This window comes from Leptidea sinapis, chromosome 20 (assembly GCF_905404315.1).
Source record: "Leptidea sinapis chromosome 20, ilLepSina1.1, whole genome shotgun sequence".
NCBI lineage: Eukaryota > Metazoa > Arthropoda > Insecta > Lepidoptera > Pieridae > Leptidea > Leptidea sinapis.
The window spans coordinates 10,896,102-10,920,287 of NC_066284.1; the positions used below are offsets into that span (position 1 = coordinate 10,896,102).

Below are 24,186 nucleotides of genomic sequence, written 5' to 3' on the forward strand. Positions count from 1 at the left end.
AGAGGAAGCCAAGAGGCACGAGTAGGTATTCTGTAGCTGAAGATTTACCATAAATTGGGAATGGAGCGACTGCTACCCCAGCCTAGTAATTAATAAGTTTAATTGAACGATATTACTTTATCACCATATTTGTCATGAAAAAAAAGAGAAGCCGGCTGAGTTTGTTGCGCCCGTTCTTCTCAGGTCTGAGGCATACTTTTTGGAATGGGTTGTAGTTTATGACTTTCAATAAGTGATATCACATCCTCTTTTGCATTAAAATATTAAAATATGAATTTGAAGGGTTCTGGATAAAGGCTCAATGTATTTATTTATTAATAAACGGATATTAAACATTTTTTTTTGCCAAAAGATAGAATGAAAAGTAAGACCGTCAGCATGCAATAAAAATTGCGTGTCAAAACAAAACAATATCATTGTAGTAATATAGAATTGACTTAAGAGAATTCTTAATTGACTATTTCTATGCATTTTAGAACTCCAGAAGTAACTTTGCTTATCTGTTACACTTTCCCGACTAATCTACCTATAACAAAATCAAAATTTAAATATCTTCATTTTGGTCTCCTACATAGAAAAAAACATATTTAAAAATTATCCTATTGGTAAATTTAGTTTTATTTTTGGTTGCTTTTGTTGCTATGTACCTTATGTTCGATTTTGTTTAATTGAATGCTATACAAACTTATATATCAATCCTAAATTTGTCAATTAAAAAGTGGCCAGTTATTCTATTTTTTATAATAAAGTTTTTCTCAATACACCGTAGTTTTAATTAATAATTGATAAAATCAGAAGTGCTTTGACTCTGTTTGCATTATTTAAAAATATATTCTTGAATTCATAGATTATAAATTTAATAATTAACATTCGACTCTTACATACTTATAATATTCTCAAAACAATTTCAAAAATCGAACGCCAAGAAATGTTGCCGTTCCACAGATAGTAAAACATAATAATATGTAAACATCTCGGCATATGGGATGCGTCTTCGGAATTCCAAATATAAACGCGGCCATTATAAAACAGATCAAGATATTTCCCGTTGCTGAATTTTAACGTTTATGTGCGCATGTTAATAGCAGCTGCATATTTTTGGATTTGACGAATCCAAGCGGTTTGTGGTCGTACAAATCTTTAATTATTTTTCCTATATACATTAATTAACACATAATGTGGTTTTGTATAACATATTATCACCTAACCACCGAAATATGAAGACTTTACATTTTTACTGTATGTATATGCATGTATAGGTTTCAGGATTTTGAATTTTGCATTTATTAAAACTAAAGAAATAAGCAGTAATGTGTAAGTATTAGTGTGTTTCGGTCTGAAAGGCGCCGTAGCTAGTGAAATTACAAGGCAAATGAGACTTAACATCTTATGGCTCAAGATGACGAGTGCAGTTGTAGTGCCGCTCAGAATGTTTGATTTTTTCAATTATACTGACTATTATTATTACATATTTTACATTATTTTTGACTTTAACTTTTGACGTTAGCCAAATCCCCATTACACTCGATAATAAATCACCCCCACTACTGTATTAATTCCTTTATTTTATTTTAATAATTTAATCAAGATAAGCCTGAAGTCAAATAATTCCTACGAATCTGTTTTTTGTTATATCGAAAACTATTTTTAAACGTCCTCCATCGCTAGAGAAGCAATACATAACTATATTAATTTTCACATTAATACAATGTACAAATAATTGGTCAAATTGTGAATTACTTATATCTAAATTATTAAAATTATATTCAATTATACAAATCAATTACATATTTGAACTATGTACAAAACGATTAGCGATCACTAAATGGATAATGTACAAAGTATCGACCAAAGAGTTTTTGTGTCACATGTAGGTATCTGGTTCAAACATTTATTAGTCACTCCAGCCAAGCCATAACGTACAACCGAGAACAACTTTTATAATTAAAACTACACCGTTCCATTGGCCGGAGTTTCCACAGAAAAAATATCAAGCGACGTGAAAAGCGGGAAAAAAAATCGACCAATGGGCAGTCACCGACATCGCACGGCCCAATCACGGGCCGCCATTCGAACGTACATTCTACGTGTTTTAGAAAAAAATTCGTTCACGTGTTTTTCCGCCTCTCAACTAGCCAATGGGCGGCGCTGCGGTCGATATGTATGTGCATTATAATTGTACTATTGCCAGCTTTTTTCCCACCAAGCGCTTACAAATTATCAAGTCTTTTTGCGCATTGAATAATGTTGCTAATGCAAATTAAATTCTTAGTTAGCATTATGGAATGATGATTGTTTTTATGTGCTCGTAAAGGTCAGATACTTTGATTAATTTAAATGACCAATGTTTTGCTTGAATATTCATTTCGTTCTACGAAGTAAAATTGTAGGAGACATAATCCTTGTATTGCAATAGAAAAAAAAAACAAACTAAAACTGAGCAGATTAAAAGAAAGACTCTCATCCCCGCTGAGTCAGATATTTGATTTGATTTTCATTTTACTAGAAAATTTTGCAATAAGCACATAAAACGTCAAATTAAATTCGTAATTATTGCATGTTTCCTTAATAGTGGAAATAAATTTAATGGATTTTTTGTAGGCATAGGAACATCATACCTATACACGAAAGCCCCATTCAATACGTCATCGAATAACATTATGAACAATTTAAGTTCAGGCTGTATACAATTACCATTGCCCGTTCATTCGACAATGAAAGACAATGGAATCTATTTTAAAATTAAATATTCGAAAATGGAGCGCGTTGTCTATTCCCACGTTTTTTACCACTGATTAAGTATTCATGGTACGATGATTGGCATTGGAGGTGCGTAATGAGTTCTTATAATTGTCATAATTGCCAGGTCTGTGTCCATACATGACATGTATGACGTGACTTTGTGACGTTTTGCGTTGTATATGCAATAATTATTGTTATAGAGGCAATATTGACATTGATATAATTGGTTTTAAATATTACTACCAAAAATTTAATACAGCAAAAATTACAGTTATGATACGGTCAACGTAAATTTGTTAAGAATATTGATATTCTGAACGATAAGGCTTGAATAATGTTTAGTTGTTTGGTGGATGATAGATCTTGGTAATTATTGTTGGGTTCGAATATTCGTTATAATATTTGGTTGCTATTTATTTACTCATTAATATAACGTTTTGAACAAATAAAGGCTCAAAAATCCAACAATAATACAAAATCAATAAAATTTTCAAATAAAACCTGATTTCCAATTTAATAATCTATAATATTCATAAATGTATCATATTATCTACTACCTCCACCCACCCTCAGCACAAAAGAAAATTAGAAGGCGTGGTTGGTCTGTGTGTGTTTATAACGTCAGTGTAACAAAAAAGGTCTTATATTTTTTCAAGCAAATAGGTTTTATATCTGATTTCTAATTTTTAATACAGTTTTATATGAAATGTAATGCATTACAATTTCAATGTATTTTGTGGTGAAATTATTAATATTATAACTGTAAATGGAGGTATTTAGTGAGCATTGTATATATGGGTGCACAGTTGAGGAATGGGTTATTTTTTATAAAAGAGGTTTATGAGCAGAAGAAATTCTTCATGCGGGTTAGACCTCCATTTTATTGTATATTTTTGTTATACTTAGTCAATAATCAATATCGCCTATGAATGCAGATAGAAAAAAACAAATGAAACACGAGCCGATGTTCTGTTTTGTCATCAATTGTTTCGTTTTCCATGACAAAGGTAGAAAAGCATTCGGCCAAACTTTTCCATTCCGTTTTTACATTCGCAAAGAAAATGTGTTTGTTAAAATCTTTGCAGTGAAGTTATTTAATTGTTTTGACGAAATTAATTAAGTTAATAGAAGTTTTATGGGCTTAATTCTTATTTTAAAACTTAATTTACATTAACGAATTCAATTTGTTAGTATATATTAGCAGTATGCTTTTGTAAAATTGGGTAAAAATATTGAGCATTCTATCTCACTCAGGTACCTTAAAAATAGTGATATGACGCATCATGTTACTATCAATATTTGTCTCTGTCATCTATTTATAACATATCTATATCTGTCGCACATTTTAAGAAGCGCTTATAGAAAATGTGATATAATTTTTCTTTCCCAGACAATAAAACACTAATGATAAAATATTAAAACCTCTTTCTAGAACTACGTACGTTTTTGAGTGTATTTTATGATGAATAGCAGGCGGTCAACCTGATGCTAACTATTTTAAATAGTGAAAAAGTGGTCTCACGCATAACTGACTGCATCGCAAAACTACAGAGGACGTAGCGTAATGCGATATAGTTCCATACCGTTAGTTTAACGACCTGAGCGACAAATAAGGACAAGAATTACGTATTTTTAAATGTAATAATTATGCATGGGTATTTTCACTTATTTACACACATGCTTTGTTTTTTTTAACTACCCCCTTTTTACAATCGCTTTGGTTTAACACGCCTATGGTGTGAAAATAACTTATCTACTCTTTATGAAACTAATAGCTACAATATAACCTCACTTTTTCTTTATTTAAATAAATATTTTGACAGGTAATACTTGTTAGTAGAGAGAGCCAAATTTTTTTTTTCAATCATATAACAATGTAAAAAAATAATTCAAAAGTGACATTGTAAAAGGGAACGTAACTTTAATATAATAAGATATAAAATAGGCCGATCTAGATAAACCGGGCAGGTGGACTGGCAAGTTACTTTGAGATCTTCCGCTCGGAGGAGCCAAAACTCGATATTAAACTCTACTTTAAGCCAAGATACAGTCGAGTTGATTAATGACGGGTTCCGTTTGTAACAAAAAAAACCTAAATATTGTTCATTTGCGTCAATTTATGTTATAAAATTGAAACTTATTTTATATATAGAAATCAAATAGGTATAAACACTACTTCTATATATTTAAGCATTCATAAAACAGCAAAAGGAAAGTATCATGGAGATTTTTGGGAGATGCTTTTTTCCAGTAGTAGGCGTCTTCCGGCTGAAATGTTGATAAAAATGAAATTGCAATAAAGAAAGATGGAACCCATAAACTGCTACCTATTAGATGCCAAAAGACGTAACGACAAGTTTGTTACTTAGGAAGGAGTGATATGAGACCGCACAGCAAATAATAGTAGTCCTGACAGAGGCCTATTGCGATACAGACAGGACTTACATTGAGATAATTAAACTCTCATATATATAAACATCTAGGTATCTCTTATAAATATTTTATTTGAAACGGCACTCGAACATTTCTGTTGAATATTTAATTTTATTTAAGCATTGATTAATAATTGATATATGGCTAGTTGTATTAAGTGGTGAATAGGGAATTTGAAATAATCTATATATATATATATATATATAAATGAATTGCTGTTCGTTAGTCTCGCTAAACCTAAACGGCTGGACCGATTTGGCTAATTTTGGTCTTGAATTATTTGTGGAAGTCCAGAGAAGGTTTAAAAGGTGAATAAATAAGAAAATGCTGCCAAATTAAATAAAAACAACAAATTAGTTTTTCCTTTGATGTGTCCATACATAATTTCTATGAGAGAAAATATTGACGCACGGTTTGACAGTTCTGCTGTGAAACAATTTCATTACGACAGCAGGGTGCATATTTTACGAAGTAATTTTTGATGTTATGATATATTATTGACAAATTCATAAAAAAACATTATTTTATTTATTATATACAGAACAACGTCTGTCGGGTCAACTAGTAAATAAAAAATATTTAAAGTGAAATGTAAATAATAATAATAAAATATTAATCCGAAATATAAAAGGCTTTTTAAATGCGATTGCGGAACCCTAGAATTTCAAGACAAAGACTGTCCGAGCGAAGAGAAATATTTCACTAATTTCCACAGTTTCATCCCTTTTGAAACATTTAAAAAGTTTCATTAACTTTTTTGATATCACTTTAAGTTTAGTAGATATTTATAATGTTTAAAGTAGGTACGCGCTTTGCTTAATTGTTTTTTGTATAATTTAATTAAAAGATAACGTAAATTATTATTATTTTAATTAATAAGTTTTCAGAATTAATTTTTCATCCATTTGAGGACATTTATGTTATTTAATTGTATATTTTAGGTTTTATGACATTAATTAATTTAAAATACGCGACTTAATAGAAAAGGACTTGTCTTCATTTGAATGGTGTTTATGAAAAACAATTTTTTTGTATGACATAAACGTAAAATAGACTGAAATGATTTTAAATATCTTTTTCACCTAAGTATATAAAGCTATTTTGCCAGCGAGTTTTATTTTTAATAAAATAGGGATCCTTACGAAAATTGCAACATATATTAACAATGATCCACAGTGTTGCATGACTTATTAATATAATGACGAGTTAAGGTTATTTGGTATATTACAACAGCCAAAACACGTAAAACCTAAGTGATTTTTTTTCCAAAAATTTGAGGCATCCACGCGAGCGTACGCGATAGTTGATGAAAAATCATCACACACATACATTCTTGTCTCTTACAATAATACTAATGAATCTATCGAAGCTATGACCAATCGATAAAGATTCTTGTAGATATATTGGGTGCTTATATTTCAGATGCAATTTACCATTTGCAATTTTTTTTCGATGTACAATTCTATACATTTTTTCTTAGATCATAAGTTTGAGTCAGAGTGATTTTTGGTTGGATTTATAGAGCGAGATTGTCTTTATAAATGCAGTTTTATCCGACTTTTTACAAAATTTAGTTTTTTTTTTATTTATTGGCTAATATAGAACAAATACATAATATTTTTGAAAGATAAGTACTGCGAAAACCTCACGAATTTATCTGGGTACATAGGGCCATTAATCTCATGATACCATTTTTTTTTCAGGAAGTATCTTTTAAGCACTTTTCCACTGTTACAGCAGAGGACCAAACTCCAGAAAAATTAAGTTTGTAAAAAGCGCCATCTAGTGAGACATTTTAACGAAATATTTCGAGCGCAAAATTTTTCGTTATAAATATAAAATGTTGCGTGACTTACCAGTATGAAGTCTCGTATGCTGCTGAACATGACTGAGCTGCTTAAACCGTCGGTCACAATACGAGCACTTGTATGGCTTCTCTCCTGTATGGACCCGGATGTGCTGTACGAGTTGGTGGTTCGAGCTGAATGACTTCAAGCACTGCTGGCATTGGTGTGGCTTCACCTCGCCTCCTAACCCTCGCTGCAACTCTCTCGCGTGCATTTGCATTGCGTTCTTGTGCATGAAGATCTGAAAGTTTTGGGGATTTTAATACTGTTCTTCTAGAAGCATATATTTTTTATTATAATAAAGGACGAGACGAGCAGGATGTTCAGCTGATGGTAATTGAAACGCCCTGCCCATTACAATGCAGTGCCGCTCAGGATTCTTGAAAAACCCAAAAACTCTGAACGGCACTACAATTGCGCTCGTCACCTTGAGACAAGTCTCAATTGCCCAGTAATTTCACTAGCTACGGTGCCCTTCAGACCGAAACACAATAATGCTTACACATTACTGCCTCACGGCAGAAAAAGTCGACGTGGTGGTACTCATAATCTAGCCGGCATCCTGTGCAAATGAGCCTCCCACTGGTAATAGAAGCCTTTTGCCTCACACATCTACTTTGTGGATTAATGTGCTGCGATTTAGTAACCTTTAATCTTAGAGCATACTCCGTACTCAAAGGCGTTTGTTGATCTATTGCAGAAGTTGTTTATGGCCTATCATCACTTTAGTTTTAAATTTTGATAATAGATGGCGATCTATTTAAAAAAAAACGATTATATCAAAGAAAACTAAATTTTATCAATTTGATATATAATGCGACGGTTAGGTTAATAATCAAAACAAATTTTAGTTAGGAATTTTGTGCTCTTACTGTCTCATGTGTATCTGTCTGTTCTATCAATACTATATAGTTCTCATAAAAAGTATTCATAAAAAAAGTATCGTTTGCTTTTACACACATACCAAATATTATAAGCTTGGATACATTCACAAACATAGGTCGAAACATACATTTGATGGCTTTGAGTAGCTGAGAGTTGGAAGTCTTAGGCACAATATTCGATTTACAATGATGTTTCTGTTATTTTGTTCTTGTTGCGTAATACGTCATGAAATCATCAAGGAATCTCTTATCACAAAGTACTCGGCACCACAGATGTATTATTTTCTATAGAGCAATCAATAAACACAAGATGGCGGATTAATAGTCGCAATTGTCAAATAATCAAATTGAGCATTGAATTGAGAAAAAAAAATCTATTGTGCAGCCTGGCGAAACTCTCTAAGAAAAAAGCGATTCTCTCGATAGTATGAAACGTGCAGACATTGATAGATTGACAGATGACGGCTATAATCTTGTATAAATTGGTGATAGCCGAAATCCACTACGTTATATGCAACTGTTCGCTTTCAAACTTAGCCGGATAGTACTTCGTCGCCAATCGCCATTCTGTAATTACTACTATAATTGTCAATTCAAACTTATGTCAAATGACTGCACGTTTCATACTAAACTAAATTTCAATTTTTACTTAGGCGATCCCGCCTCTTATTATGCAGTATTTCCACCCTCTTTGCTTTTTTTATGATAATAAGGTACGAGACGAGTAGGACATTCAGCTGATGGTAATTGATACGCCCTGCCCATAATCCATACGGCATTGCCGCTCAGGATTCTTGAAAAACCCAAAAATTCTGAACGGCACCACAATTGCGCTCGTCACTTTGAGGCATTAGATGTTAAGTCTCATTTGCCCAGTAATTTTACTAGCTACGGCGCCCTTCAGACCGAAACACAGTAATGTTTACACATTACTGCTTCACAGCAGAAACAGGCGCCGTTATGGTACCCATAATCTAGCCGGCATCCTGTGTAAAGGAGCCTCTCACTGGTGCTGATTTACTGTTGCACAATAGGTAACGTGCTTGCAAATCCATTCCCCATAATTAACGAAATATTTATTTGATAAAAACTCGAAAACATAATAAACAAAGTCAGTCCTAAGGACTGCCGATATAAGTGAATTCTCAAAACAACTGAATAACTATCATTTTATGAATTTTTAAATAAATTAGAATCTCAATCATTTAAATTACATTATTAGCATGCATAATATAATAAATTAGGTTATAATAAAGATTTTTCAAATATAAACAAATAACCTCTAATAAATGATTCGTAAACTGTTAATAAATAATCAAAAAATTTGTGCCGTATAAATTATTGTCACTGCACGATGTATAGCATAATGCATATATGAATATCAGAAAAAAAAATATTTATTATAAATAAAAAAATATTAAATATTTATTATCAATTAAAATGTTGGAAATATTGGACTGTGAAATATTTTGTTTTTGTCTTTAATTTTTCTACGTTATCACATACCTAATTAGATAAATTACTCACTGTTGCACCGTACAGTGTTTCTCCATTGAATCAATTAAACTAATGGTTATCAAAAACAAAATCTACAAAAAAAGGCATATGATGCAGTCGAGTAGGTATATAGAATGTACAAGTGTAACTATATATACATACTAGCTGACCCGGCAAACGTTGTTTTGCCATATAAAGTATAATTCACGCGATAGTTTTATAAGTAATAAAATATTGCCTATATTATAGCCTGTAAATCATTTTGTTCTATTGTCAATAGTTTTTGCAGCGCACGCAAAAATAGGTTTTCGATTTTACACCTTGTGTTACAAAATAGCAATTTTATTACGGATCCCTAATTTTGAAAAAAAAAAAACATATAGCCTATAGCCTTCCTCGATAAATGGACTACCCAACACTGAAAGAATCATTCAAATCGGACCAGTAGTACGAGAGATTAGCGCGTTCAAACAAACAAACAAACAAACACTGCAGCTTTATATATTAGTATAGATAAGCCGCTAAACTATGCGTCGCTAGTCTTTTTTATGGAAGAAGAGGGCAAACGAGCGTACTGATCACCTGATGTCAAGTGATCACCACCGCCTACATTCTCTTTTAACACCAAAGGAATCACAGTAGCATTGCCGTCCTTAAGTCTGCCGCAAACACCAAACGTCATGAGCATGTCAAAAAGAATCCTTTGCGCGAACCCATAAGTTTTCCTCTACCAAAATTCGATACCAAAAAAGAAGATTCCACTTCAAAAATATATTATTTTGAAGCTAAGTTTATTACTATAATTTAATCAACGATAATTTTTTGTTCATAACAATATATAAATCAATTCTCTTTAACTTAAAGAACATATCTATATAAACTTATAAAAGTTGAGTTTGTAGGCTTGTGTATAAAGTTTTATCTGTAACAAATGCAGTTCCTGTAACGCAATAAATCTACTTAATATATTTAGTTCGTATTTGTGTAGAAAAGAATAATCAAATCACATAACGTAGGAAAATATGAGTTCATGTGTTGCTAACATTAAGTCCGGGTGTTAGAACTAACAGGCCACCATATAATTTCACCACAAAGAAACTGCAAAGTTCTACAGAAATGGCGGAATTAAATGCACTTCGGAATATTTATGACCTCTTATTGTTATAATTTGATTTGTATTCAGATGTGTTTTTATTTTAATTGATGCAAACTACTGAGTTTGTGTCTGTTTCTGACACAGACTGCTGTGTCAAGAGTAGAAACTATAAGTATTAATACATTCATTATTAACTCCTTAGACAATTTATACGTCTACATACACTGTGACAGTTGTGAACACGGCGAAAGAATAGCAGTGAACTGTAAGCCTCTATTATCAGCAACACGCACGCTGCACGTGGCTATCATGCACACTACAGTAATAAACCTAGCCTATTGTCATGCTTTGGCAAGAGGCTGTATCTAGACATATAAGTTATCTAAGTGTAACTCTATAAAAGGAAGAAGTTTATCTTTGAAGTGAAAACTTTTTAGGAGAGATTATTAATGGAGATGTGGTCACCAACTATGGGCCTTAAGAAGTTTTCATTTCAATAAAAATATTTTCAAATAATTTCAATATTATCATTATCTGTAAGTATCTGTCTGTTTTGCTTTATTTTATATTTGTTTTTGTAGGTGTAAGAGTAATTCAATAAGTGCTTTAAACGTCATAGGCTTCAAACAGATGCCTAAAATTCTTAGACAACATAAGTACCAACAAACTAGCGCGGGCAAAATTATCAGTACAATAAGGACATGTGCAGCTCTAAAAAAAAAGAACTCGAAAATCAGGGTTTTAGTTCTCTGTAATTTCCTCCTCCAAAAGTGCACGGGAATGTCCATGGTCCATGGGAATAAAATATTCAGATGTTTTTGATTTAATCCGATTAATTTTCTTTAAAATTAGTGGTTAGAATTTACTGTCGTATAACTTTTTTATTCTCAAGATAACTAGTGAACTAGCTGTAATGAAATGGTATTATAATTTTTAGAAAATATTTCTTTACTTATATTTACTGTACGATTTGAGATGCAATTTTGTTACCCACTTTTTATAAAATAAACTATAAGTTCCATTTAAGTCGAAATTAATGGAACAATAAATGTCTTAAACCACAAATAATAATCAGAAATTTATTTTGTTATTATATTGTATTTATAGTACAGTCTACAAAATGATTATTCAAAGAATTATGATTTTACTACCGAATTTCAATATTTAAACGATTCGCGTGCTAACAGCCTACAGGAGTAACATTATTAAAAATATATTCATGTCTTCTTCCAGGCAATAATAATTTTAGAACCAATATTCATTACAGTACGGAAGAACGGTAATCTCAAATATCGTATAAACGTAGCTATATTTATTGAAAACCCCCAGTTTCTTGCGATTGCAAAGAAACGACTTACAGCACGCAATCTGTGTACTGCAGGCCATCAAAATTACTGGGAAAATACGACGCTATTGCTCTTTAAGCCACAGTCAAATATTACCAACAAAAAACCTAGAATACAAGATAACTAATATTTTATAACAACTAAATATTATAAATTTACTGTCAACGATATTTAAAAAAAATGCTTAAATTAAATTCACCCAATCTTGCTATTTTTCAGATTACAACAATTATATTAAAAAATATTTTAAGAACTGAAATTTTATGTAAAAGCTCATCATTAATAGCAAAAAATAGCAATCAAATAAAGAAATAAGATAATTAATAACAGTGTAATATATAGAAACATCGGTAAACCCACAGAACTGTAATAGTTTCTTTTTGTTGGTTCTTTTTTTTTAATTATGTGTGGTCTACCACAGAGAAAAAAAAAATTAAGAGAAATTATCACCTGCGGAAGAAATGCATGTTGAAAAAACATTGAATTCCACATTGACACAACAAATTACACGTGTACTTAAGAACAATGTCGCTGAACGCTATGATTGATTTATTTTTGTAGCCTAATTAAGGAAAAACCGAGCCAGTTATAATATTAATGTTTTTACATTATATTATTATCAGCTTCCTGTTATACCGTTTTATTTTTCAGTAAATAACAAGGAAAATCCAGATTTGTTTCTAATTTAAGTGTTGTTTATTAGCTTGAAACATATAATTATTAGACTCATGTTTATGGTATGCGGTACCAGGAGTGTTTTTTTATTTTGAAAACAATACGACAATATCTTAATTAAGTATGCTGAAAGAGATGGGATCACAAATTATTTAATAAAACATGGGAACAAACATGAAGGCATTGATATTATCTTTTTTTATGGACAAACGAGCTTACGGGTTACCTGGTGTTAAGTGATCACCGCCGCTCACATTCTCTTGCAACAAGGTGTACGCATTTTATTATTTTGGGTACCCATGTCCTATCGTCCCGGAAACACTGCACAAGGAAGCTCATCCTACAGCTTTGTGGTATATAGTTCCTTGAAAACCGCACTGTGGACGAACGCCACAAATGCACACATGATAATATTAACTGGAAAATTTTATTTTTATTAAAATTTAAGAAATATAGAAACTTGAACATTCCAAAAATTATATTACTTGTTATCTTTTCCACTAGGCTCATTATTTTTGATTAATTTTCATTTGAACTCAAATCTCCAGAAAGTTTGTAATTAAGTAACTTGTAGTCTGTAATAAGTATTAGATCTAGGTTAATATCAATAACTGATATAATTTTGACTGTAAAGTTTTTTTTTTCAATATGTTGTGCACTTTTCATCGGCCAACGTTGTAGCCCTTTCACGCGTGTTAGAAAGTGGAACTAGACGTTTGGATCACGCAATGAAGAAATTGTAAAGAATTTATGCTTTTGATACTCCGTGATACCGGGGTCTTAGGTTTGGTTCCTAGATGAGATTCCTTATAATATCATAAGGAATAAAGGATTTTTGTATAACGATATTTTGCTACGATAAAGTTCCTCCTTATTATTATTGCCACATTAGAGGATTTTGATGAGCATCAAAAGCCTGGAATGCTTAGGTTGTTTCATATCATATGGCTGGATTAACCTATAGAGGTTAACAAGAAAGATTTGCTTAAAGCATTTAATAAATTTGACTGTTTTAATATTTTTACCATATTCCTTTCACAAGAATCTAATTACTATCTTGCTATCATTAAACAGGTCGGCAAGACTTCCCTCATTCTTCTTAATAGACTTCTTAAGCGCTTCGTAGCGACAATTTGCTGGAAAAATTACAACCTCTGAATATTTCATCGCTTTTTAAACACTTCTTGTGAGTATGACTAATGAGTGAATATTACCTTTTTAATTGCGTCAAAGAAAAATTGTACTGGTTTTGCTAATGTTGAGTACATGAGACTTTTCATATGTTTATACTTTTTATATGACATTGAAGGACAGATGAGGTGTTGATGATGAGTCATAGTAACCACCAATAGTCGGCACCGGAGTTTTTTAGAAGATGCCCATATTTTATCGTCCTGTAAATACCGCCCAGGAAGGTTTATTACCCAGTTTTGTTGCACGTTGAGGAAAGTTCCTTGAAAATCGCACTATGGAGGAACGCATTCGAATGGTGAGGATGACATTTAACTTTGTGGCGTGGGGTGAAATGGTGGAAGTGAAATTTGCAGCTTAAGAATAAGCACAGCTCGTGCCGAGCGGTTATTGCAGAAGCGAAGACCAGTAGTCTTTGAAGCGAACCCTGAGCGAAGTAAAACTTAGAGTTCAAGACAACACACGTGGTGACGAGTGGTCACTCCAGTAGCGAAGACTATTGGGAAGACCTTGAGTGAAGTAGAACATACAGCTGAAGACTAAATATTCCTGTTGCCGAGCGGTCTGTCTAGTAGCGAAGACTATTGAAAAGACCCTGAGCGAAGTGAAACTTAGAGTTCAAGACAACACAGACGACTATTGGGAAGACCTTGCTTAGAGCCTTGATAGTCCAATTGGTGAAACACTGTCAACTCCACCTAATCTTCATACACACAGAATATAAGACCTTAAGTCGGGGAAGGCAGGAATTTACGAGAGTGAAAAGATTTGCCAATGTTTTTTAAAAGGTGAACAATAGTGGATGTCTGATTTTACTTGGAATTTATTCTATTTATTGAATCTAACTAATTTTAAATATTACTGTACACATTTTATACACCACATTAACTCGCAATCAATGGACTATCTGGCAGTGAAAGTCCCATCAGAATATAATGAAAAAATTTCTAACTTTACATCACATGAAACGACATTTTTTTATGAAAATAAGGGACGAGACGAGCAGGACGTTCAGCTGATGGTGATTGATACGCTCTGCCCATTAAAATGCAGTGCCGCTCAGGATTCTTGAAAAACCCCAAAAATTCTGAGCGGCACTACAACTGCGCTCGTCACCTTGAGACATAAGATGTTAAGTCTCATTTGCCCTGTAATTTCGCCAGCTTCACGGCAGAAATAGGCGCCGTTGTGGTACCCATAATCTAGCAGGCAACCTATGCAAAGGAGCCTCCCACTGGTAAATTATTATGTTGTTATGACATATTATTATTTTGATATAAAATAGCCAATAAATTATCAGTGTATTCAGTAAGCGTATACGTATTGACATTGTACGCATTTTTACTGAACTTGGCTCACTTCGAGAGTTTATTTATATGAGGTCGCGCTTTATGTGAGTTTTATCTTTTTTTATACGTCTTTGGCCGATATTGCGACAGCTTGTTTGTTTTTTAAGACTTTTCCTGACCCACTTTTAAAGAAGTGTTCTTATTTTTTACCTTTTATACGTAATTTATTGTAATGTGGTTATATATTGGCTTTTTTTTAGAGCTTAATAACTGATATCGCTGTCAGATGGTTGGATCCCAAAAACTTAAAACTAAATTTCATACGGAATAGGACCTCTTCCGCAAGTTCGCACTTCATCACTTTTTGAGGGTGTAGGAGATCACTTTAATGTAATATATTTATATAAAAAAATAAATAGCCAGACAATGCCCATGCGTCCGTCTGTCAGCGGGTTATATCTCAATACAGGAAAAGTTTTTTTGAAATAAATTTAGGTATAAATGGCTCTCGTTCAAATAAAAAAAAATATCTCATTCTAAGATGGTAGGTACTTGTTAGTTTCCGACTCACGCTTGACCAGTCTTTTAAAATATTAAATGATCCGAAAATAGCATTCACGTAAAATAAATACATAGGCCAATTGCCTATTAAAAGGTCGCCAAAAAATTTCCGAGCGGCGTTGTATATACAAATTATCACCTTATTTTGTTGCATTTACCTGAAATACGACACTCAATCTTTTGGTTATGCTGTTTGGATAGTTTTTACTGAACACTTTATCATTGCGAGGCGTTGTATTCAAAGCGCGGTCGAAACACAACTAGAAGAAAACTCTGCTTAATAGACGCGTCGGCAGGGTTAGCTTCAGACAATTTTGAGTGTGATTGTGATTATAGTTGTTTATTGTACGTCAATGGAAAATAGGTATAATGTATGTGTCAACCTGACCTCTGACCTTACACACCGAATAATGTTACTAAAATCAATAATTCATAAGAATTTAAAATAAAAGCTATCTACCTTTGGTATTCATACATTGTTTACGGCAAGTCCAAGGATATCTTATTTGCATAACGAAATATATTATGCCACTTTCATACAAAAATTATATTGACTTAAAATTTACTCTTTTTAAGAATATTGTACACAGGAAGTAGCGTAGGATCTTTTACCCCAAGATCAAGCTTATAACGGCAGCCGAAATTCACAACCACCTGATCTTTATTACAAAATTGACAACTACCGTCATGTTGATGTCAAGAATTCCACAACTGCGCGTTTTTCAAGAAACTTTTTGCTGCGCACAACCACTTTGTCAAATAAACTGCCGGTTGGTTTGGTTTATGGTGGGGTTGGGTATAAAATGAAAAGGTGAAAACCACCCAAGATTTGTTGTAACACAATCACTATTAAAAATTGTCTGAATACTCTTTAATCTTGTTAAACTATTTCCCAAAAGAAACGAAATATTTTCAAATATTAAAAAATATACAAGTTAATCCTGATTGTTAAAACCTCACAGATACGTCAACTTTACAAGAATAAATAGCTAATTACATATTACGCACGTGAGGCGTTTATGTTATGAGGGGTCTGACTCCGCCAACATGCGACATTATGTCATAAATATTTTAGCCAAGATAAAAACTAGCAATTCAATTTTTGATAATTGAAAATATATGATTATTCAAAAAATACAAAATAAACGAAATAAAAATATGTTATTTGACTTAATCTCCTCAATCAAGATCCTGAAAATTAAGTTTTACATCTATAATGGTCCTGCAGTTAAAATAATGGATATTTAATTTTAATATAATGTTATCAAGTAATATATATAATATATTATATAGCCTACGTACGCAAAGCTCTTCGACGCAGAAGGTTACTATTCTTTTTGAATACATTACAGCTTTGATTCAATTATTGACTTTTAATTATGAAGTCTATCTGTATTAATTTTCTGAAGTAATACACTTGCGAAATATATTTCAATGTACAATATTAAGAGAGAGTTGATGTTTAATCGAAAATTAATATAATAATTAAATGCAGATACGCTCTAAACGGAAATGTTTATTAATAATCCGCAATGCGACACACCAATACAACACAAACCTTTATAAACCGACACAATAGGAGATTAAATGTCTACTATTATTTATCTAAAACACGAGAATTGAACGCAGCAAGTCAAATTAATTATTTCACACGTACTAATTGGCTACTTTTTCACCCCTTTCTAAAAACAGGATTTTTGCCAGTTAATAATAGGTTTGACGGGAAGTGATAACTTGATAATTGATACTTTGTCACCTGTACACTTATGTCACGAAAGATATTGTACGATTTAATGTAAAAATTGAATTTAAAACGTTAAATGACTGAGAAGTTTACTTTTAAATAAATTTTTGTATATGTCATGTGTTTTAATTTATTGTCGATTTTTTGAAGTGCATTTTACTTTAACACTGTTACAATTACACGCGTTTTAATTCTTTGAAGAGTATTTTATTTAAATTTGTTAAACTCGCACAAATTAAGGAAAATACATTCTCCAACATAGTATATCTTTGGTACTAGATGTACTAGATTCCGATTCGAACATAGCCATTATAAGTTAATATAAAACACTCGTATAATTTTATTTTTCAAAGAAACTAGTTAAATATTTATGATGCGAAAACTTACATAAAAAAATTTCACTACCCTCAAAATAAGGAACACAGTTGATTTAAGCTCAGAACGGAATTCATGTGTTTGAAAAATAATGTGGAAAATATGCTTGTACAGTGCGAAAGAGACAATCGATTCTGTCTCTATCAAGATAACGATCTCAAACGCCCACGAATCACTTCCTCAAATTAAAATAAACACCATATCTTTATAAATGCCAAACAAAAATGAACCTTATCACGTTACAATAGGATCAATTTTAACGAAAAAGTCAAAGGCGGTTAGGATGTTTGTGAATGTGGTGTGTAAGCTGCATAGGTTGCACGTTATTAATTTATTTCTTGTTTAATGAAGACTTTTTTTTAGGGATCCGCAGTCAAAGGGTATTCAACAGAACCCTATTACTAAGACTACACTGTCAGTCCGTCAGTCTGTTTGTCAGTGAACTGTATGTCATAAGCCGCAAATGTATCAAATCTAAATTTCAAATAAAAAACAATTCAAATTTTAATCATTAGAATTTCAGTTGTATTTGTTAACGATAAAAATATAACCTATAAAATCAAAGTTTAGATTCATTTAGCAATTAACAAAAGTAGCTTAACTTTTGCTATTTTAAGATTTTAACAGTAATTTATTTGGAGAAAAAAAGTTGTAGGACCATTTAAAAAAACATTGTTGTCTTACATTTACCGTTTTTAAATTGTTGCGAAAAAATTATTTATAATTTTTTTTCAACCAATGCCAATAAAAACTTTCACATATTATGTATTTTGTATCATTAAAATGACATAATATAAAAACTACAAAGTTAAATCGACGAAATTTAATTTAAAACTACATTTGACCGTAGTTCTATCATCACGTTTCCGGCCCTTTTAATAAGAAGTCAAAACAGAATCGCCGATATAGTGACGTAGCTATTTCTGAAGCCAATAATCACAAACGGGTATATTTGTATGTGTGCGTGAGAAAAATAAAAAGCGTAATGAAGTGCCGACACTGACCTATGTCAATAAACGGAGTGACTCGCCGCAGACCACAGACTACTGAAGCTATAGAGAAATCATTAAGATATTAATAAAAATTATTGCACAAACATATAGTTGATCCATATATTAAGTTATCAATTAGTTTTTGTGATTAAAATAGTAAAAAGTTGATTAATATTTTCCAAAAACAGTATTACAGCGAATAATGAATTAAATTCCTCATAAGAAGATGATCTTATAGACTTGTGGTTTGTTATTCGAATCGAATGAATTGAAGTTATTTGAAATATTAAATATAGGTACTATTGTTCGCTCCCATAGTACAGGCTCGGACATTCTGACATATCAAGTCTGATTTTTAGTGATCACCGCCTCTTTACACTAGAGGAATCACATGGGCATTGCCATCCTTTTAAAAAGATGTACGCGCTTTTTTGAAAGAAGGTACACACGACATGTCGTCATGAAAGCACCGCACAAGGACGTTCATTCCATAGTTCTGTTGTACAAAAAAAAAGTTCCGGAACGATAGACATCCGACATAGTGGGGATTATATCCTAATTTTCTGGTCTTTGGAACACTTCCCGTGATAAATGCGGTAGAAGACACAATGAAGCGACGTTTACAACGCACAGTGATCTTGACAGAAACGTAGAAATGTCAAATACTATGTCTACAACTGTCAACCGTAGTTCCTCTAAAAACGTGTAAACGATATAAATGTTACTTTTACGCAAAAACCTATTGTCAAATACAGTACACACGTTTTAGTACTCTTAAAAGTATTTTATTGGAACGAAGTTCCTTACGGCAGGCTTGGAGGAGATAGGGATTTTGCTGCGGGACCGAACTGAAACAAATGTGATAGTAAAACCGTAAGAAAAAGTCCGTGGAATAAAACCGTTAATTGAGACGTGCGCAGGCGCGTAGTAGTGTATAATACCTTTTTCTGTACTTATTTCTATTTCTATGTAATTTTATGTTGTCAAACAAAAATAAAGAGACATATTTTGTTATTTTAATTGATAATTTGGATTACGATTTTTTTTATTTTACGTAATTTATTATTTCCTAGAATACTGAATTTTCTAAATACTTTTCTGTACTTAAATAAAAATTAATCTGCAAAATTTAAGAGATAAATCAAGAAAACCTACATAAAATTGTACACATTTTTTTTTTACAAATTGTGTCGATTCTACATTAGCCGAAGGAACTTCGTTCCTACCTGGTGTCCCACGACACCACATCTTTTTTTTAAACGTATAACACACGCTTATCGATAATCAATAAAAATACCATGATCTCGACTAGTTTTATAGGTAAGGAACCCTAAACAGTACAAGAGACTTATTCTGTGCAATAAAATGCTCCACAATGACAATGCAATGAGATAACCTCATTTCTTTTGCGATACACGCACACATACAAACACACGCGAGTGTAAACACGGCGTCCATGTTGTAATTTAAAAGGAAGTTTCACATTTCACGTTTATAACATAATGTCGCGTTGCTTACTTAATAATCATATTATCTAATTATGTATAAACATTTCACTGTTGTACTAACAATATGAAAGGAATATAAATAAAATGTTGAAGATTATTACAGCGAGTATACGAGACAAATTTACTGAGTAATGTAATAGTTTTAAACTTTGATACGTCTAGATAGACTATGAAAACGTCGATTTTTTTTAAATGAAAATAAGGGAAGAATAATTTATGAATATATATTTAAGCTATGTTTAGGAGTCATAAATTCCATAATATATTTCACTAACAGTTATAGTATATTACACTCGAGATAAAAATTATTTGTCGATAATAATTTTGTTAGAACTTTTTAATGAAAGGTTCGAGTATTCAAGTTTTAATTTAAACAAATAAATATTCTTAAGCTTGAAAAGTTTAAATTAAGTCCTATGGAGTCAAATAGATCTTTTTTTGTGAAAATAAGGGACGAGACGTGCAGGACGTTCAGCTGATGGTAATTGATGCGCCCTGCCCATTACAGTGCATTGCCGCTCAGGATTCTTGAAAAACTCCAAATATTCCGAGCGGCACTACAACTTCGCTAGTCACCTAGAGACAGAAGATGTTGTGATGATGATGACAGATGATGTCATTTGCACAGTAATTTCACTAGCTACGGCGCCCTTCAGACCGAAACACAGTAATGCTTACACATTACTGCTTCACGGCAGAAATAGGCGCCGTTGTGGAACCCATAATCTAGCCGGCATCCTATGCAAAGGAGCCTCCCCACTTTAGAACTAACCTCTACTTTGAGCAATGCTGCGTGAACTTTTTTTTTTATGGTATAGGAGGACAAACGAGCGTACGGGTCACCTGTAGTTAAGTGATCACCGCCGCCCACAATCTCTTGCAACACCAGAGAAATCACAGCACATACAAAAAGTGTGAAACAAATCGCAAGTGTAAGACGTAGCTTGTCACGCACACTAAACTAATATTCCTGGCCTGTTTTTATCTATCGGTTGTCTAACAGCAAGAGACTTTATCTAGACGCATATATTATTATGTTAGGTTTAAAACGGTCATAACACTGACCTTAATTAATAAAATATATAATATGATTTTCTTAATTTATTTAATTGCGTGTAATTTTTCCGCGCTATTTAAGTATTTCTTTTTGATATACGAGATTTTTTTACCTCCACTTTTATAGCCTTTTATTTAAGTTTCGAACTAACTATAGCATTTGATACAAGTGAAATTTAATAAATTTTACTAAGAAGTCATTTAAGATGTTTAAATTGAATAAAAAATTTAATATTATATATTTTTCTTTTGTATAAGTCAAGGTATAATGAGGTTCTTGAATTCTTAGGACCAGTTATAGTTGCACTAAAAGTAATCTTAATATAAGTAAAAGTCTAAAGAAATCTGTAAGTGCTCTGAATACCTAGAGGTGCCACAACAAGCAAATGAAAAAACAAATATTTGTTACATTAAGTAGTTTTCCTCTATGCCATCGGAAAAAATATCCGAGTTATTCTTAAGACGTGCCTAAGGTAGCTTTATATCAAAAATAATAATAAAAATCAGTCTATAATTGGTGGCATTTACAATAAATACACACGAATTGGAACAATTTAGATCTTAGAGTATGTATTATTTCATACTAGCTGACCCGGCAAACGTTGTTTTGCCATATAAAGTATAATTCACGCGATAGTTTTATAAGTAATAAAATATTGCCTATATTATAGCCTGTACATCATTTTGTTCTATTGTCAATAGTTTTTGCAGCGCACACAAAAATAGGTTTTCGATTTTACACCTTGTGTTACAAAATAGCAATTTTATTACGGATCCCTAATTTTGAAAAAAAAAAGCCTATAGCCTTCCTCGATAAATGGACTACCCAACACTGAAAGAATCAATCAAATCGGACCAGTAGTACCAGAGATTAGCGCGTTCAAACAAACAAACAAACAAACACTGCAGCTTTATAATATTAGTATAGATTCAGCCCTTCATTTAGATAACTTTATATATTATATGAGAGTTGAACAAATTAAACAAGATTTTATGACGATACGTTACTCGAACGGTTGGCTCAGTTGGTTAGAGCACCGGCACGGAACGCCGGAGGTCGTGCGTTCGATTCACGCATCGTTCATAAAATTTTGTTGTTTTTCAAATTTTATTTGTGTATTAATCCTGTATTATTTAATATTCAGACCTTCATTTAGATAACTTTATATATTATATGAGAGTTGAACAAATTAAACAAGATTTTATGACGATACGTTACTCGAACGGTTGGCTCAGTTGGTAAGAGCACCGGCACGGAACGCCGGAGGTCGTGGGTTCGAGTCCCGCATCGTTCATAAAATTTTGTTGTTTTTCAAATTTTATTTGTGTATTAATCCTAGAAGTGAGGGTTATCACTTTAAAAACATAACAAATTCCAATAAATATACAATCTTCCTTAACTCAAAAAAAATAGCTATTATTACACAGTTTCATAAATAAATATACGAAGAGTGCGCATGCGCATAAGAAACACATTGCGCATTTATCGTTGTACCATTTGATTTTGCAATCATACTAGTATAAAAATATGAGGCAATCTAACTGTGGAAGATATTGAAGTACGTGCAGAATTTTTTATCAATCGTTATGCAATAGAAATCGCATTCAGAATACATAACTATTTGGTTTAAAAATAGCCACGCAAATGTATTTATAATAAGTCTCTATATTATATTATATTACTAGCTGACCCAGCAAACGTTGTATTGCCGATATTAAAATCGCGATACAAAAGTAACTGTTGATCGTAGATGGGTGAAAATTTGATGTTGTTTGTATTTAATACTGACTCATAATCAAAACAGATTTAAAAAAAAATGTCAAAAAAATAAAAAATAAAATTGGCGTGTACCCTTAACATTTAGGGAGATGAAAAATAGATGTTGTCCGATTGTTAGACTTACCCAATATGCACTCGAAATATCATGAGAATCGGTCAAGCCGTTTCGAATGAGTTTAACTACAGACAGGAGAATTATATATATATTAGGTGTTTATTTTTATGCCTTCAACGGAATGAGTATACACATGAGGAAAGGTAAATGAAATACACTTTAATGCATTTTCGTAAGGTGCTGATATATTGATATGACCACATCTGGGCCAAAATTTCGTCATTCATTTCGTATTTGCGGGTAAGAAATTATTTCTAATGTGGGTAACGGGCAGAAAAAATGTTAAACATACCTACTACTTACAATTTGTATACAAATTTACTGGCCACTTCTAAAATATATTTTTAGCCTGTTGAAAAAACTTTAGGCAGTTTTTTCTATAAAGTCTATTTCAAATTTCTCCAAGTTGTATATATGTGATATTTGCCTATTTCTGCCGTAAAGCAGTAACGTGTAAGCATTATTGTGTTTCGGTCTGAAGGGCGCCGTAGCTTGTGAAATTACTGGGCAAATGAGACATCATATGTCTCCAGGTGACGAGCGCAGTTGTAGTGCTGCTCAGAATTTTTGGGTTTTTCAAGAATCCTTACCGGCACTCATTGTAATGGGCAGGGCGTATCAATCACTATCAGCTGAGCGTCCTGCTCGTCTCGTCCCTTATTTTCATTAAAAAAAAAATCTCACATACCCAAACATTCTTACAAACGGATCTCATGCTCTCGTGTTACGCATATTTGTTAAGATAACTCAATGACAAATACAAAACATTAATAGCCTTAACACATGGTCGAATTTAGTACGATAATGGTCCGGCCATTGGACGGACCGGTGGGTGCCTTGCACCAATTGGTCCGGTGTCGTACTCGGTGTGGTTCAGATGGTAATAATAATAATTTGGTGTGATGGAGAATGCGACATACCTACCATTGAATATGGCCCGCTATGAAACCGCAGCCGATGGATCGGCTGCACCAAGTCCGATCATGTGTTTAGGCTATAAAACTTGTCATATGAGCACATGCCAGAATTCTAACCTGGGGCCCTAATTTTATCAT

General features: G+C 32.4%; 1 protein-coding gene across 5 annotated transcripts in view; it reads right to left on the minus strand.

Annotated features, from left to right (window-relative positions):
* Positions 1-24,186, minus strand: part of LOC126970141 (zinc finger protein 135-like) — a 147,744-nt gene that overhangs the window by 35,785 nt on the left and 87,773 nt on the right. For 4 of the 5 annotated variants that reach the window (XM_050815885.1, XM_050815883.1, XM_050815884.1 and 1 more), the window contains one exon: positions 7,032-7,263. In XM_050815885.1, the coding sequence (XP_050671842.1) occupies positions 7,032-7,263 (232 nt within the window). Of the gene's footprint in view, positions 1-7,031; positions 7,264-12,295; positions 12,378-24,186 lie in introns of those variants that run through there. The other variant, XM_050815886.1, reaches the window with a different exon arrangement.